This window comes from Megascapheus bottae, chromosome 16 (genome assembly GCF_031878675.1).
Source record: "Megascapheus bottae isolate mThoBot1 chromosome 16, mThoBot2.hap1, whole genome shotgun sequence".
In the NCBI taxonomy this organism is placed as follows: Eukaryota; Metazoa; Chordata; class Mammalia; order Rodentia; family Geomyidae; genus Megascapheus; species Megascapheus bottae.
This window is the reverse complement of record NC_143524.1, coordinates 46,523,628-46,541,444: the sequence shown is the minus strand read 5'-3', so window position 1 is coordinate 46,541,444 and position 17,817 is coordinate 46,523,628. Positions and strand designations below refer to the sequence as shown.

Sequence of the window (17,817 nt, the reverse complement as noted above, 5' to 3'; positions counted from 1 at the left end):
TAGCTTTGACCAAAAAAGTGTCCAAGGATAGTGCCCAGGTCCTGAGTCCAAGCCTCAGGACTGGCAAAAAAAAAAAGAAAATGACTATACAACTTGGGGGTTGGGAGAAAAAAATGAGAGAAGGGATGACACTGTTCAAAAAGAAATGTACTCATTGCCTAAGTTACATAACTGTAACTCCTCTGAATATCACCTTTACAATAATATAAATAAATAAAATATTTATTTTATTATTATATTATTATTCTATAAATATTCTAAGAATCATTCCTATTCTTCTCATTGAAATAAAATTTAATTCTAAAAAACTAATAAGGTGGGCTGGGAGTTTAGCCTAGTGGTAGAGTGCTTGCCTAGCATGCATGAAGAACCAGGTTTGATTCCTCAGTACCACATACATATATAATCTCCTTTATAAAAACAATTAAAATAGTTTTGTGGGCTTGGAGTTTGGCCTAGTGGTAGAGTGCTTTCCTAGCACTGGGTTCAATTCCTGGGTACCACACACATAGAAAAATCTGGAAGTGGTGCTGAGGCTCAAGTGGTAGAGTTCTAGCCTTGAGAAAGCCCTAGGGCAGTGTTCAAGCCCTGAGTTCAAGCCTAGGACTGGCACACACACACACAAAAAAAGCCTAACAAGGGGACTGGAGTGTGACCTAGTGATTAAATGCTCACCTAGCATGTACAAAGCCCTGGGTTTGATTCTTCGAAACTATATATATGGCAAAGCTGGAACTGGTACTGTGGCTCCAGTGATAGAGTGATAGCCTTAAGAAAGGTCAAGAACAATGCCCAGGTCCTGAGTTCAAGCCCCAAGACTAGTAATAAAATTTAAAAAAAAAAAAACTAACAAAAGCACATGCTGATTATGAGGTAAAGTGTTTAAAGCTGTAAAATGCTATCAATTACGATTTTCTTTGTGAAAATGTTTCTATTGTTCCATGTATTGTATAAGGCATTTGAATTTACTTCATGCAATCACTGCATTTTGCTTGGCTTTCTCCCACCCATTTATCTATTATTTACAGACCCACCATCCATCTCTTCTCTAGCTTAAAACTACCTTTAGAAGACTGGGAATATGGTTTAGTGGTAGAGGCTTGCCTTACATGCAAGGAGTCCTGGATTTGATTCCTCAGTACCACATAAATAAAATAAGCTAGAAGTGGTGCTATGGCTCAAGTGGTACAGTGTTAGCCTTGAGCAAAAGAGACAGTAGTGCCCAGACCCTGAGTTCAAGGCCCCCCGTCCCCCTCCAAAGTAATTTTGAGAACAACATGTCCTCTCTGACCCACATAGCTATTATTTCCTTTCTCTTATTTTGGCCTTTATGGAAGTTTAAATTTTACCTTTATACCGTTCTTGATGAAAAGTCTGTTTTCTCTGGTTTTTGACAGAGCCTTGCTAAGTACCCCAGGCTGGCTTCAAACACATGATCTTCCTGCCCCTCAATTCCTAGAGCTAAAATAACAGTATACCACACCATGCCCAGTTGTTGATGGAAAGTTCCTTTTTGTTTTCTGTTTCCCTTTTTCTTTTGGTGTTGGGATCTGACTTATAGCCTTTCACATGCTAAGAAATCATTCTACCACTAAGCTCACTCCAGCCTTCCTGATCATACTTAAAAAGCCATGCAGCCCTTTACATCTGATTGTTGCTGTTTACATTCCTTTGTTGAGCCTACATTTTCATAAGCTTTTCAGCAAGTAAATGTTGAATACTTCTGCTTCATGGTCAAGACAGAAGCCAAGGCCAGCTACACAGGCAACTTCCTTGTCTGTTTGCTTCTGTCTTTTTTCGTGATTATATATCTACTGCCTCGTCTTGATTTACAAGAAAAACCTACAAAAATAAATGTTTTGTGGTGTATCTAGAAATAATACAGAAAAAGATTGCTGTTATTTTTGGTGAAGAAAATCAATTTTGTACAGTTTATTTCAATCTAAATAAAATGTGAATTTTGTTTAAAGAAAAAAAAAAGTCATGCAGCCATAGCTCATAGGCTTGCTTTGTTGCATTCTTCATTAAAGTTCCATCTTAATTACTTATTTTAATTTCCCACTGTGATCTAAATCCTTGTAAGTAACCATCGTTTCATGAAAAAAAATCCTAAATACCAAATTCCTTTTTATCATATAATTGTAGTATAGCAAAAAAAAAACTCCTCAAATATTAGTCATTGATATTTGTACCAGACATTTCTTCTGAACCAACAATAAAACAATTATTCCCTTAGCTAAATTATGCAAAGGCTGACAAATGCAAATAAAAGCCAAACTCTGTGTGGAAGGAAGGGTTTGCACATGTGCACACTCTAATACTGGGGCTTGGAATTTAGGGCCTGAGTGCTGTCCCTTAACTTTTTCACTCAAGGCCAGTGCTCTATCATGTGAGCCACAACTCCACTTTTTGACGGTAATTGAAAATAAGAGTTTCATAGACTTTCATCCTCAGATTTCAGCCTCCTGAGTGGCTAGGATTACAGGTAATCCTAGTTTGGCTAAACAGCCAAACTCTTTATCATACTCTAACAGGCAACGCTGCCTTCCTCTGCTCCCTATTCTCCGTGGGCACTGGTTTACCTGTTTGTCATCTCCCCTCACTATAATTCAAGAACATGAAACAGCAGTCATATTTGCTTTCTTTCCACTGCCACAATATAGTCACTTAGTGCAATGCTGTAAAGAACCATATTTTCTCTATCTGATGCTTTGATATCTTGGGTCTTGTTGACCCTGACAGGATTATGTTTCCTAGGAGTAGATAGTCACAATCTGTACCTCCTTTCAAGTTTCTCATACTCTATCTAGGCTATTACCCCACTCCAGTCACCCAGAGCCAGGTAATAACACCATGCCAAGCTTCACTACTCAAATTAGCTGGCTGTGGTAGGACATGCCTATAATCCCAACACATGAGTCACTGAGGCAGGACGATAATGAGTTTGAGGCTGGTCTGAGATACACAATCAAATCTTGTCTCAAAACTCAATCTAGCCAATCTTAAACTTTCTTTATGTTATACTGTTCCTTCCCACAGAAACCACAACACAGTGACTGCCAATGTTTTCTCCCAATCTCTGAGCCCCCCACTCCAACTGACCCTAGACCTTCTCCATGTTACCCTGCATGGTGTACACATCTCCAATTTCTATGAAACTAAAAGTATAGAAACTTCTTTCTTTGTGACAATTATTTCTGTATATGTGCCTCTTACTGGATACCTGACTAAAACAAATCTAAGGTCCTTTTAAAATCGATGCGTAATACCAACTGCCCACTCAACAAATATTTGCTGAAAGTATCACAAGATGTTTCTTCCTTCAGCACTTAGCATAAACTGTTTACTCATATCATTGCTCAACATATTTTAGCAATAAAGACCTTCATAAAATGTATTCTTTTCTCATTAAGTTACAGATGCAAGGAAGACTATGTTTTCAGTTTATGAGCATTTCAAATAGAGAAAGTGTAAGAATGCAGAAAGGTTCAAAGTAAAAGATTGAAAAACATACAAATATAGCAAAAAAAAACCCATAGTTATATTAGACAAAAACCCTTTTCAAACAAAATCTATCAAAAAAGAACTCAATTCATTAGGAAGATATAATAAGTCTAAATAAATTTTAACCAAACTCTCAAATATAAAAGGCAAAAACTAATAATGGGGGAATTTAATATACCTATTTCAATACTTGAGAGAGGAACCAATTTTCCCAAATAGTGATTTTAGAATCACAACTGGTTTATCCAATGAACTATAAAATTAATAGACATGTGAACTGTGATTAGAGAGAGGGTCTCTTACTTCTAGCTACGGTTGAGTAACTGGCACTGGACTTTTCCATTGGTGAGCAGAAAAGACAGAAAATTTATTTTAAAACACTCTTCAGATATTAAAGACCTTAGTAGAACAGAAATGTGACTGCTACCAAAAAGGTGGGGGGTGTTAGAAGAGTCTATGATTATCTCAGTTTTCTGAGGTAGGCACTTTTCTAAACCTTGATGCAAAGATAAGTAATCCAAGGAAAGCATAGTAACCTCAACCAGGTACTTGGAAAGCTGGGATCAGAAAGATCCTGATTTGATTCCAGTCTAGGCATACATACAAGACTCCTTGTCAACCAAGGGCTAAGCATGGTGATATGTGTCTGTCATTCTAGTTACATGGAAGTCTGAAATCAGAAGGACTGCATTTCCAGGCCAGCCCAGGCAGAAAAAGTCTATGAGTCTCAATAGAAGAGGTGGGGCACGGTGGCTTGTGCTTCTCATCCCAGCTATAATAGGAAGCGAAAACTAGAAGGATCACAATCCAGGAGTAGACCTGGACAAGAATAAAGACCCTATCTCAAAAATAACTAGTGTAAGCTAATATTCAGCAGATAAAACAGCCCAGAAACCTTGTTTCATTATCTTATACAGACCTTCCTGTTATCAGCTTTAGAGTGAATAAAGCAGTACAAGTCATTAAAAAAAATTAATGCTAATAGCAAGGTTTTAAATGCACATAACTTTGGAATCTACTTCACCTTGACCCTTACCCAAACATTTCACTTGGCTTGCTTTGAAGTTGAAGAACATATGTAGGGACAGTTACTGGTGGCTTGCACCTAAAATCCTAGCTAATTGGTTGGCTGAGAGCTGAAGATTATGGTTTGAAGCCAGCCTGGGCTAGCTTATCTCTAACTACGGTGATAGCCTTGAACAAGAAGACTCATGGACAGCACCTAGGCTCTGAGTTCAAGCCCAGCACAGGACCAGCATGTGCACATACACACACAGCCCCAAAGCCATATGTAGGAGCAAGAGTTCATACCTACAATCAGTCAAAAATTTCTCTTTTTCCAGCTGTGTAACTGAATTATATCAACCATAACGTACTTATTTCACTAGCCTGAGGCAAGATATAATGGATAACCTGGAAATTAATAATAATAAATATTAAATAAAAGAGACATACAGAGAAACTAGAACCAGAAAGTAAACTGAAAAACCAGAGTAGTAACCCCTTCTTTACAGGTTAATTTTTACAAGAATAGAAAACATACAGGGGCTTCTCCCTTTACAATGTTAGAAGCTGCAAAACTCCTCAAACCCATAGAGAAACAAAAAAGTAGAGGCTGGCCTGGTAAATTAAAATCCTCAAAGTCATCATCTCTGTCCCCATGTATCAGCAGGACTAGATAATCTTTTTTTTTTTTTTTTGAGAATAAATAGCCCCTATCTTGGCCTCCTAGAACTACTGCCACTAATGATTATGGTTGCTAGACAACATGACCATGTTTATTTCCCCAGCTCAGAATATAAAACCTACTGGATACCATTTTTAACTCATCTCTTACCTCTGAATTTTAGGAGATATTTTGTTCTTCCCTTTTTTGTATCCTGTTATACAATAAATCCTTGCTAACACTTCCACCTGTGATTTTTGTGATAGTCACATTCCATGTGGCTCTCAAATTCTTGTGATTTTTACATAAGAACTGGGAAACTGAAGTAACCCCCAAGCCATTTCTTCTGTAACAGTATAAAATACCTCTCTTAAATCTTAGAAATTCATTACAGGGATAAATCCTAGCAACTCAAGAGACTGAGATGTGAGGATCACAGTTAAAGTTAGCTGGGGCACTAAAGTCCATGAAACTCATCTCTAATTAACCACCAGAAAACCAGAAGTGGTTCTGTGGCTCAAGGGGTAGGATGGCAGCCTTGAGCTGAAGAGCTCAGGGACAATGCCCAGGTGCACAGTTCAAGTCCAACAACTGACCAAAAAAAATATTCTCAAAAGTTCATCTTCTAAAATTAAAAGTATGGTATAATCTGGAGTACCCTGAATTCATATAACAGGAAATCAAAATTCCTCAAAGTTCAATTTCACTGTTTTAAGTTATCTAGTACTGTATAATCACCCCCAACTTTATGACTTTACAAGACTATATATTTGTTTTTGCTTGTTTGTTTGTTTTAGGACAGGATACACAGGACCAGGGCTGCCTGAGCCAAGGTAGGCTGGTTTATCCACAAAGACCACTGCCTGCTTGATGGTCACTGCTCTCTGCTCCAGCTTCAGGCAGCATGCCATAAGACAATATATTATTATCTCTTAAGTAACAACATGAACAATAAGAGGGGAACAGGACCATAGTCTATATGTAAATACCTTGCTTTGAAAAGAGTACAGTATGTATAGGGCAAGCCAAATGAGGAAGGGACTGAAGTTAATAATAAACTGGACACTACAATGAGATACAAGTATATACACCTACTAGATGGTTAAGACAAGAACTTGGATCAAATGTTATGAGTATAAACCAAGTAGGATGGTGCCTGAGCATTCAGGAGACTAATGTAGGAAGCCAGCACAATGAAATGCTTCCCAAAACAAAACAAAAAGCAAAAACAAAACAAAACAGGGAGGAGGTAGGGGAAGGGAAAGGGAGACAAAAACATGAGAAGGGGTATCAATGTTCGAAAGTAATGCACCCACTACCTGACCATGTAACTGTAACCCCTCTATACACTACCCCAACAATAAAATACAATTAAAAAAAACAGAAAATATAAAATGGTACAACCAGTTGGAGGGAAAGTCTGTAGAATTCACTTTGGTATTCCCTCAACTTTTCTATTTGAAAATTTTCACTTAGCTCTGTTGTGGAATGTTCGTCTAACATACGTGAGACTCTGAGTTCAATCCCCAACATTACGTGTATATTGGGGGCAGATGGCTTTTGAAACGATGGTCAATATCATTTTTCTTGCTTTAAGGAAAATAAAATTATAGAGAATGGTTAAGTAAGCTGCCCAAATTTATAAGCCCCAAATGCAGCCAAGTCCAGAAAGAAAATTTGACACTTATTCCAAGTACACCGGCTTATCTATTATCCTATATGTTTACTTTCCTCTGAGTAGGAAAACTTAAGACTTTCATGCCACCATAAAACTGCTCTTCACTGTCTCACGTGGACTCTTTCATGTCATTTGAGTCCTGAAGTGTTTCTTCATGTCTGCTCCTTCTGAAATGCTCTTCTTTACTACCTAAAAGGCTCTGGGTTAGTTGGGCTTTTGTTTGTTTTTTCCTACTGGCTAAGAAACAGCTGACTAAAAATAAAACCAACAACAACAAAAACCCAATACAGCCCAAAAACTCAAAGAAGGAGCTGGGAATGTGGCTTAGTGGTGGAGTGCTTGTCTAGCAGGCATGAAGCCCTGGGTTCAATTCCTCAGTACCACATAAACAGAAAAAGCTGGAAGTGGTGCTGTGGTAACCAGTGGTAGAGTGCTAGCCTTGAGCAAAAGAAGCCCAGGACTGGTGCAAAAAAAAAAAAAAAAAAAAAAAAAAATCCTCAAAGAAACAACTTGGGAGTTCCTCAAATGGTAATTATACTATTGTCATTCATGCACCAATTACTACTCCATTAATAAAAAATCAGTCATTAGCCAGTTGCTACTGATTCATGCCTATAATCCTAGCTACTCAGAAGGATGAGATCAGAGGATCTTGACTCAAAGCTAGCCAGGGCAGAAAAGTCCATGAGACTCTTAATCTCCAATAAATTACTCAGAGAAAGCCAGAAATGTCACTGTGGCTCAAGTGGTAGAGCACTAACCTTGAGCAAAAGAAGCTAAGGGTCCTGAGTTCAAGCCTCAGGAATAATAATAATAATAATAATAATAATAATAATAATATAACAATTTCTACAACTATTTGCTAACAGATGTCAGGGCTTCCTAATTAATACCTTGGACACCCAGGTAATGCTAAGTAATTGATAGCGTTCAAAAGTTTTCTCTGTTTGGTAACTATAGACATGAGTCTAAAACATGGTCTGAACTTAGAAAAGGCCTTAGGAACAAATGAAAATGAAGTCTTTCTGCAATTAAACAAGTTTAATTTAGCTCATTTCTCAAGACATATACTGCATGACTCCTCTTATGAAATGATAATTTTCAAGTTTTCCTTTTTTTCCTCCCTGGTTTTCAGGCATTAATTGGAGATGAGTCTCATGGACTTTTCTGCCTGGACTGGCATCAAACCACAATCCTTAGATCTCCACCTCCAAAGTAGCTAGAATTACAGGTGTGAGCCACTGATACCTGGCTTCTACTTCCCCCTCTCTTTCTCCCTCTCTCTCTCTCTCTCTCCCTCTCCCTTCCTTCCTTCCTTCTTTCCTTCCTTCCTTCTTTCCTTTCTTTCTTTTTCTTTTTCAATTTTATTTTATTGTCAGGGTAATGTATAGAGGGGTTATAGTTACATTTATAAGGTGGTGAATATATTACTTCTTGAACATTGTTACCCCTTCCCATGTTTTGCTCCCAGTTTCTTTTCCCCCACCCCCTCCCAAGTTGCAAAAAAATATATATGGAACACTTCACGAATTTTTGTGTCACCTTTGTGTAGGGGCCATGCTAATCTTCTCTATATCATTCTAATTTCAGTATACATGCTGCCAAAGTGAGCACATCCATTTCATTTCTTTTTATTACTGTTAGTATAGTTGATGTTTATCCATCCCTTTATTTTTTTTTGCCAGTCATGGGCCTTGAACACAGGGCCTGCGCACTGTCTGGGTTTTTTCAAGAGCTCTACCACTTGAGCCACAGTACCACGTCCAGCTTTTTCCTATGTTTGTGGTACCAAGGAATCAAACCCAGGTCTCTGTGCATGCTAGGCAAGTACTTTACCACTAGGCCAAACTCCTAGCCCCCTCGATCCCTTTAATTTCTGATTTATGTATTCTTTTCTGTGGTCCTTGCATTTTTTTGTTTTTGATTTTTTGTTGTTTAAACTTAATGCATAGGTGATGAACAAAGTTTTATAGTTATATAAAGAGATAATGAGTACATTTCTTTTTAAACACTGTTATCCCCTCCCTCATTTTCTCCTCATTACCACTCCCCACTCTCCCAGATTGTAAAGTTCATTTCCAACACAGTGTCTACTGAGTATCTTTGTTGTATTAGTTTATCCTTTGTCCTGCTGTTTCTGTGATTCCCTTTCTCCATTTTATTTTTTGAGAAGGGGGCTTGCTGTATAGCCCAGGCTAGCACTGACCTCCTGCCTCAACCTCTCTAGTGATGAAATTATAGGCAAGTTCACCACACTAGCTTCTTTCAATCTGTGTATTTTTATCTAAAGTAGGTTCTAACAAAACATATATAGATGGCTTCAGTTTAAAAAGGAAACTTTTTCCTTTAAATATAGTTGATTCCCCTGCTGTTACAAGACAGCAGGGGAATCAACATCTAACCTGCTTTTAAATTTAGAAAACTAAATTCCAGCACTTATCCCCTGATCCTGAACTAATTGTTCACCTTTTTGAACTTGGATTTCTTTTTTTTTTTTTTTCAGAACTTGGATTTCTTTAAAACAAATATAACATCCATACCTCACAGGAAAAAAAAAAAAAAAAGATGTGAAAGTGCTTTGTTACTAAAACCTTGTTTCTTCAACTGTATATAGTGTCTAGGCCAGCAGCCTAGACGATAGCTTGTAAGAAATAGACTGTAAGACTACATTCTGGCCTAATAAACCAGAAGTGGATGTTTTCACAAGATCTCTCAAGATATTCACATGCAAATTAAAATCTGAAGAGCACTGCTTAAAGTACTTTCAGTGTTAAGTATCTTCACCATAATAAAATTATTCATAAAAAGCTCTTTTTCTGTGAAAGTTTTGTGATTTGGTGAACTTATTAACAGTAGGACATTAGCAACATAGACATCATCGCCCCCTGCTCAAACATTCAGAAACTACTGAATATAGATTTTAGTCTAGGCTTCACAACTAATTTGCAGCGAAGAGTTAGAGAGATCAATTTACATCTCAATAGCATTTTCCTTATTTTTAAATTAGATCAGTAGTTCCCAATCGTAAGCCATGGACACGTTGGGCTTTGAAAAGTTTTAATAGAATAAAGCAAGGAGAGTATGGTGGTTATGCACACAGGTTTGGAATTATATGGTTCTGGGGTTGCTTTGGCTCAGCCACTTAATAATGTGTGATCTTTGGCAAGTTAATACTCCTAAATGTCAGTATCTACCATTGTAAAGTGAGACTGTACTATTAACTACTTCAGAAATCAAGAAGTATTGTATATGATTAGAAATGAGTACACAGCTATGTATTTTTTTAGGGTGACAAGTAGTTTATAACTTGACTGAGATGGTGGTTATACAGGTGTATGTATACATCTCCCAAAACTTTTCAAAACATATACTTAGATGAATTTTATTGTAAGCAAATATAAACGAATAGGTAAAACTGAATGAGAAAAAAATGAGGCAGAGGGAAAAATGAGAGCAGGAGAGAGAGAGTTTGACTACATGAATTCAAAACCTCATTTTATCACTGGTAATTTAGAAGACTTTGAAAAAACTATTTAATCCCTTTCTACCATAAAATTCTAAGTCAGTAAGAGGACCAAAAATTAAAATAACTAAAGTTATTATAATACCTTAGAATACACAGAGAAACATTGCATTTTAAGTCCCCCTGACTTTTAGTTATTATTTCTATTAGCTATTTTCAATATTTAAAAATCATATGTAAAAAAAAGTAAAAAAATAAGTAAATAAAAAAGTAAAAAAAAATAAAAATAAATTTAAAAAAATCATATGTACCCACAAGAAGAATGAAAATCTATCTACAATGAAAATGTTGTGAAATTAGAATTATACCAATGTACTTAAGCAATGTCTATCATATGATCAAGAGTATGATAACAATGACTAGCTCTCATCTAATTGACAGTAAAATGTACCTTTGACTAATTAAAACAAGCATAAAGTATATTAAAAGTATAATTTATTTAAGATAATAAATTGCGGGATTTGAAAAGTTTTAATGGAATAAAGCAAGGAGAGTACGGTGGTGGTTATGCACACAGGTTTAGAAGGACCGCGTGCGCTGCCCCGGAGGCTCACACCTGTAATCCCAGCTACTCAGGAGGCTGAGATCTGAGATCAAGGTTCAAAGCCAGTCCTGGCACAAAAGGACCAGAGATTCTTATCTCCAATTAATCTCTAGAAAACAGGAAATGGGGCTTGGCTCAAGGGTAGGACAGTAGCCTTGAGCTGAAGAGCTCAGGGACAATGCCCAAGCCCAGGTAGCCTTGAGCTGAAGAGCTCAGAGACAGAGCCCAGGCTGAATTCAAGCTCCATGACCACCACCCCTCCCCCCCGCAAAAAAAAAAGGTTAAGATAGTTGTTGCATTACCACACAATCCATCAATTATACTTCTGACACTTAAAAATATACTGATATACCCATGTTTGCAGAAACACTATAAATAATATTCATGCATTAGAAACAGTAGAAGAAAGGATTTTTAAAATGTGGTATACCCAGATACTGAAATATTATACAGTCTTAAAAAATACTTGCTACAGGGCTGGGAGTTTAGCCTAGTGGTAGAGTGCTTGCCTACCATGCACAAAGACCCAAGTTTGGTTCCTTGGTAACGCATACATAGAAAAAAGCCAGAAGTAGTACTATAACTAAAGTAGTAGAGCACACGCCTTGAGGAAAAAGCTCAAGGACAGTGCTCAGGCCCTGAGTTCAACCCCAGGACTGGCACAAAAAAAAAAAAAAAAAAAAAAAAAGAACCTTGAGGACATTATGCTATGTGAAATCAGTCACAACAAGGCAAGTGCTATATGATTTCTCTTATATGGGTTACCTATACTAGCTAAGGTCACAGGAACAGAACTAGTGCTTGCTAGGCAAACACTCTACCACTAGGCTAAATGCCCAGCCCAAACTTCATTCTTTTTTAATTTGACTTTTATTTGACGTTCATCCCTCAGCTGACTAGTCAAATAAAAGTAGAGTACTTTTGAACTGTAAAGTAAAAGTATAGTACCTCTGAACTATAAGTTAAATATTGAAATTTTAAGTACTGTAAAAATATGCAGCACTTTTGAACTGTAAATAAGAGTATAGTACTTTGGGGGGCCAGGAGTTTGGACTAATGATAGAGTGCTTGCCTAGCATGCACGAAGACCCGGGTTTGATTCCTCAGTACCACATACATAGAAAAACAGCCAGAAGTGGTACTGTGGGTCAAGTGGTAAAGTTCTAGCCTTGAGAAGGCCCAAGGACAGTGCTCAGGCCCTGAACTCAAGGCCCAGGACTGGCAAAGAAAAAAAAAGTATAGTACTTTTGAACTATAAATTAAGTACTGAAATTCCAATTAAAAGCTGTGCTGCTTGTCTGCTAATAATCCTCAAGGAAGGGTTTATTTTCCCTAAGATAATAAAATGTCACCCCTACCAGTACACAGAGCCTCAGGACCAAAAGAAGTCTAATGTGTGTTCATTTACTTGACTGGAGCTACTAATCAGGAAATACAGTGAGAATAGGGAAAGAAAGGCAGCAAAACACCATAAGCAACCGACACCCAGATGCTCTCTGGGCACATGGATAGCAGGGGCAGCGGATTCAAGACGCTGTGGCAAGGAAAGAAAAACACCTCTCTTTGTCTAAGTGAGTCCTGTAATATAACTGAGGGCTTTCTACCTCACTTCTTTCTAGTTTCTATGAAGAGGATGAAGAAAAGCAACAGATCCATAAGAAAAGAATATCTATTTTGAATCACCCCAGCCAGAGGCCAAAAATGTAGATGGTCATATTATAAGTTGCCATTCATTCTCTCCATCCATGAACGTTTAACCAACTAGGTTACCTCCTCAGACTATGCTAGTCCTTTAAAAAGCCCTAATTAGGAATTCTCAATTAATTTTTGGTACTAGGCACTGATGATTTACACCAGTAATCCTATATAAGATATGAGGACTGATATGATATCCTATCTAGATATGAGGATTGTAGTTCAAAGCCAAGTCCAGTCAGGAAAGTCTGTGGGAGACTTATTTTTCACTTGACCACCAAAGAGCTGGAAGTGGAGCTGTGGCTCAAGTTGTAGAGTACTAGCCTTGAGTCAAAAAGCTCAGGGATAGCAAATAGGACCCTGGAATCAGCAAATATATTTCCCTTCGCTTAATATGTAAACAAATATAAATAAGTATAGTTTATATAAAATTAAAATATATATATAACTATATTTTCACATATTAAGCCAAGGGACAAAAGTCTAAGGGATAGCATCTAGATCCTGAGTTCAAGCCCTACTACCAGCACCAATAAACAAGAACAAACAATAGTATTTGAAATTCTACTTCCTATAAATTTTGTATCTTGGTAAAAAAATTATCATACCCACATTTAAATATTATTTCTATTATGTAACAGCTATATGACACTGATAAAATTATTTAAGTTCTCTATGACTCAGCTTTTTTTCTTTAAAGTGGGGAAAATCACCTACTTAATAGGACTATTCGGAGGCTTAATATATAGGTAGTGTTCTTCATTTCTCAGGGTTCCAATATATACATTTTTTTTTTAGTCCTGGAGTTTGAATCAGGGCCTGGGTGCTGTCCCTAAGGTTTTATGGTCAATGAGTGCTCTATCACTTTGAGCCACATCTCTACTGGAAATAAGAGTCTCACGGACTTTACTGCCCAGATTGGCTTTAAACCAGGATCCTTAAACCTCATCTTCCTGAGCTGCTAGGATTTCAGGCATCAGCCACCAGTGCCATGACAAAGATTTTAATTGCCAGAGTATAGTTAAATAAGCCAACAACAACATTAAAATTTTAGTTACTACTGTATATTAACTAATTGAATACAATACAAACTTTGTTGACAGTTTTCCAATCCATAAATCATAACATAAATAATAAAAGAATATCACAGTCTGTGCCCAACTAAGTCACTTTTTCAAAATCTGTTGCTGTCAAAGTCACTATGCATCTCTGTTATTCAATTCCTCTACAAATAGCAAAGTACATAATTGTCTGTCTCCTAATAATAAACTTACATGACATTTTACAAATGTGAATAATAGAAAGAGGGAAGTGCCAATAATGACAAAAGGAAAGCAGAGAAAAATAAAGTATAAGATTGGCTGTGAAATTCCAATAAATGTAAATAGTTACTGAAGAAATAGGCAATCATATAAATGTTGACAGTATACTTAAAAAAGACTCTATAAAAGTAGTTTCAGGAACAAACTTAAGACAAACTCATGAATGAACACAACTCTGGTGAAAGGATAAAAATATTCCAGAAATGAGACTGGGGAAAACAACAACAAAATCAACCCAACCTTCAAATTAGACAAACCTTAGAAGGCATTTCACAATATTAAAGGTGAAAAAATATAAGTCTGATCCTAATTCAGAAAGGATAAAAAACACACTCATTTCATGTCTTAAGTTATATAAGAATACGAACACTGTTAAAACTGCTCCCTTTGGCACTACAGGGGATAGAACTCAAGAGCCCAGTATTTTCTAGGCAGGTGCTCTACCACTTGAGTTATACCTTCAAGCCCTTTTTGTCTTGGTTTTGGTTTTCAGGTAAGGTCTCACTTGACACACCAGCTAGCCTGGGCTACTTATGGTTCCACATGTTTTCTGGGGATGGCAGGTATGCCACTGCATCCAATGGCTGAGATGGAGTTACTCATACTTCTTTTTGCCTAGGCTGACCTCAAACCTCAATTACTGGAACTCTGCCTCCAAAGTAGCTAGGATTACTACTGGCTTGAGCACCACAACCAGCTCAATGCTATTTTACTCCATGTTATTTTACAAAGAAATAAAGTACTTATTTTTGCTGTTCTTAATATTTAAATTAGAATGGGCCAAATAAATGTTAACATTGCTTCTTTTGTTCATTCCCCTATATATTTACAAGCAACTATAAGAGAGTTTGCTACATTTGACAAAAAAAAAATTTTTGCAAGGTCATAGAACAAGTATAAACATTGCTTTGCAGAGTTTTACCTTATCTCGTGTTCCCACACAAAACAAGGACCATCCACACCTATAACTACTCCCACCTTCAAGGGATGTATTATTTCAAAACTAAAGAGAGATCCTCTATCCTTTCCTTTGGTCCTTAAAACCTATACAAACAAAAATGAACCTGAATTATGTTGGTGGTATAAAAAAGATAGTTTTTCAGGGCTGGGAGTGTGGCTTAGTGGTAGAGTGCTTACCTAGCATGTATGAAGCCTGTAGTTCAAGTGGGTAGTGCCTTGAGCAAAAAATGTCCAAGGACTTGGCAAAAAAAAAGACCGTTTTTTAGGTGCTAAAACTGACGAATGCCCTATCTAAATATGCAATCCCTTACACTCAACATTACCTTACAACCCCCCAAAATTTGTGTACACATGCATACAGAAATGTTGAAGAATCGCTGAACAGAAAATAAATAATTTGAATAATTGACCAATTTATCTTGTTATTGTATAGGACTTTATGTCTGTCCTACAGCCTTGACTATAGTGCCAAAACAATGAGTGTATAATAAAAGCAGTGATGGGAAGGTCATTTATGATAACAGATATGATAGTTTGTTACTTTTGCACAGCTATAACCAAAGTGCTCTAAGAACTTAAAAGGGCAAATTATTTATCTTTGGCTCCTGGTTACAGAGGGTTCAATACATGGTTTTTAGGCTGGCTATATGCACTTGGGCAGAATATCATGATAGAGAAACGTCTCCATTTCACGGTGGACAGGAAGCCAAGAAAAAAAAAACTGGAAAAGGGATTCCCCAGGGATCTACTTCCTACAACTGAAGTCTCCACACAATTGCACAAAAAAAACCCCACTGGCTAGGGACCAAGGGAACACATGAACATGGGGGAGACATCTCACAGTCAAACTCACAATAAAAAGTTTAATAAGAACTCATTTGAATTCTACTTCTACACCACAATACTGAAACTTCAGATAAGTTAATACTTGTAGATTCAATTTCCTACTCTAGGAATTGAGGATTACAATACCTATTTTTAATTAATTATACAGGTCAAAAGAGAAGAGAAAGAGTTAGCAAACTTGGACACATAGTGGACACTTAATTATTATCACTACTACAATTATTCTTAGTGTTGTCATTAATGCTTTCATTCTGTAAATATGATAAAACTGCATCTGCTATGGCAAGATGACTCAACCTCAACTTACTCCAGATCATTTTTCCCAAGGTGCATGCACAAGGGCTAAAACACATTCACCCATCCTCATCTTGCAATCTCTCTGATTCTTTTTTTTTATTATTTTATTGTCAGGTAATGTATAAAGGAGTTACAGTTACATTCATTAGATAGTGAGTGTATTACTTCTCGCACATTGATGTTTTTGTCCCCATCACGCAACCTCTCTGATTCTTCTATCAAAACCTTCCTAAAGTCTGCTCAGTTTCCTCTCCTGAGGACACTGAGGACTAAAGCCATTTCCCATTTCTCGGAGCTATTTGCCAGAACACTAGTATCTTACTCTCTTAGTCCACCTGACTCAACTGCCAATTTCTCTTTTGATTCTAATCTACAACATTCATTCTAAACTAAGATTCATTATTTCCTATGTAGATGAATAAAGCTGCAAGGGACCTACAGGCCAAGAAAGGCCAGTTCCTTTCCACTATTAAACAATTCATTCCTTCTAAAAATGAATGAATTAGTAGAGCAATGTCTGCTTTAACACTTTCAGCAACAAAGTCCTCTTATCCCGCCCAAAGCCAACCTATTCCATGACAATATCATGGGTTAGAAAGTTTTTCCTTATCTTGAAGCAAAATTTTTCTCCTGTGCCTTATTGCTTCCTTCACTTTGCCTTTATTTCTAGAGAAATTAGTTACTCTTGAAAGCAGCAAATATTTGAAGCCAATTATTAAAAACCACCAGAGAGAGAGAGAGAGAGAGAGAGAGAGAGAGAGAGAGGGAGGGAGAGAGGCACACACACACACACACACTGACAGATCAACAGAGTGTGTCCGGGCAGCGCAGCAAGGGGACACTGGTATCCTCAAAAGAGGCACTCGGTGGCAGCAGTGACCCGCGATGACCAATATTAACCTTAGGAAGTGTGATAAGGCAGAGTGCAGCAGCGACTCGGAAGCCCGGCTCCTGCAGGGGAAATGCAGGTGACACGGAAGGAATCACTCTTGGACAACATCTTGCTTTCTAGTACTTGAAGAGATGGAGTGGGGGTGATTTCGGCTATCACAAACGGTAGAACTGTCCCCGCCCGCAGGTGACCGAGAAGGGCTAAAGAGAAAGGGAAAGGACAGCGCTCCCGCACACCCGCGGGACCTGGAGCTGAGCCGGAGGTGGCCGCAGCCCAGCAGGTGCCTGGGCCCTCGGGGCGGTGGGCGGAGACCATCCCTGCCCCGCCGTTCTCGGGGCGCTCCCACAGCCCCCACACTGCCGCCCAGGTGCCAATTCCCACACCCAGTTAGGTCCGGCGGGGGCCACCAACCTGACACCCACTACGCCGTAGCCGGCCCAGACCACCCCTAACAGTCTCCTACAGACACACGGAGCTCCCGGTCGGGTCCCCAGGGCCCCGGTGCCCCGGCCGGGCCTGGTGTCTCCTCTGGCGGTCAGGTTCGCTTTCTCCACACGGCGTCTCCCCTCAGACCCGAGCCCTCGCTTCCCGGCGCCCTCGCTCCCCGCCGCAGGCCACACTCACAGAATTCGGCGATGAACCGGGTCACAACGTAGTTCTCCTCGCACCAGTCCAGCGTGGAAGTCGGGGGACCCCAGTAGCCCTCGAGGTCCACGACCGGAGCCATCGCGCCACCGCCCTGCGCTCCGCCGGCCGCGCTCAGCCTGGCCACTCCGGGGCCGAGTCCGGTCCTGCGCGCGCGCTCCCGCCCTCCCCCTCAGGGGGCGTGGCCTCTCGCCGTCACCGAGCTAGCCCGGAGGGTGGCCACGCCCCTCGCGCTGCCCTGAGGC

The 17,817-nt window shown here is 38.7% G+C and overlaps 1 protein-coding gene and 1 non-coding gene across 2 annotated transcripts in view; both read right to left on the bottom strand.

Moving 5' to 3' along the window:
* Positions 1–17,693, bottom strand: part of Acer3 (alkaline ceramidase 3) — an 86,471-nt gene extending 68,778 nt beyond the window's left edge. Inside the window, exon 1 of the mRNA XM_090348465.1 lies at positions 17,552–17,693. Coding sequence (XP_090204591.1) covers positions 17,552–17,654 — 103 coding nt within the window. The 5' untranslated portion in view covers positions 17,655–17,693. The remainder of the gene's footprint in view (positions 1–17,551) is intronic.
* Positions 8,356–8,462, bottom strand: LOC150053525 (U6 spliceosomal RNA). The gene has a single exon (XR_016538193.1). It is a non-coding gene; the product is annotated as a U6 spliceosomal RNA (small nuclear RNA).
* Positions 17,694–17,817: the final 124 nt, after the last annotated feature.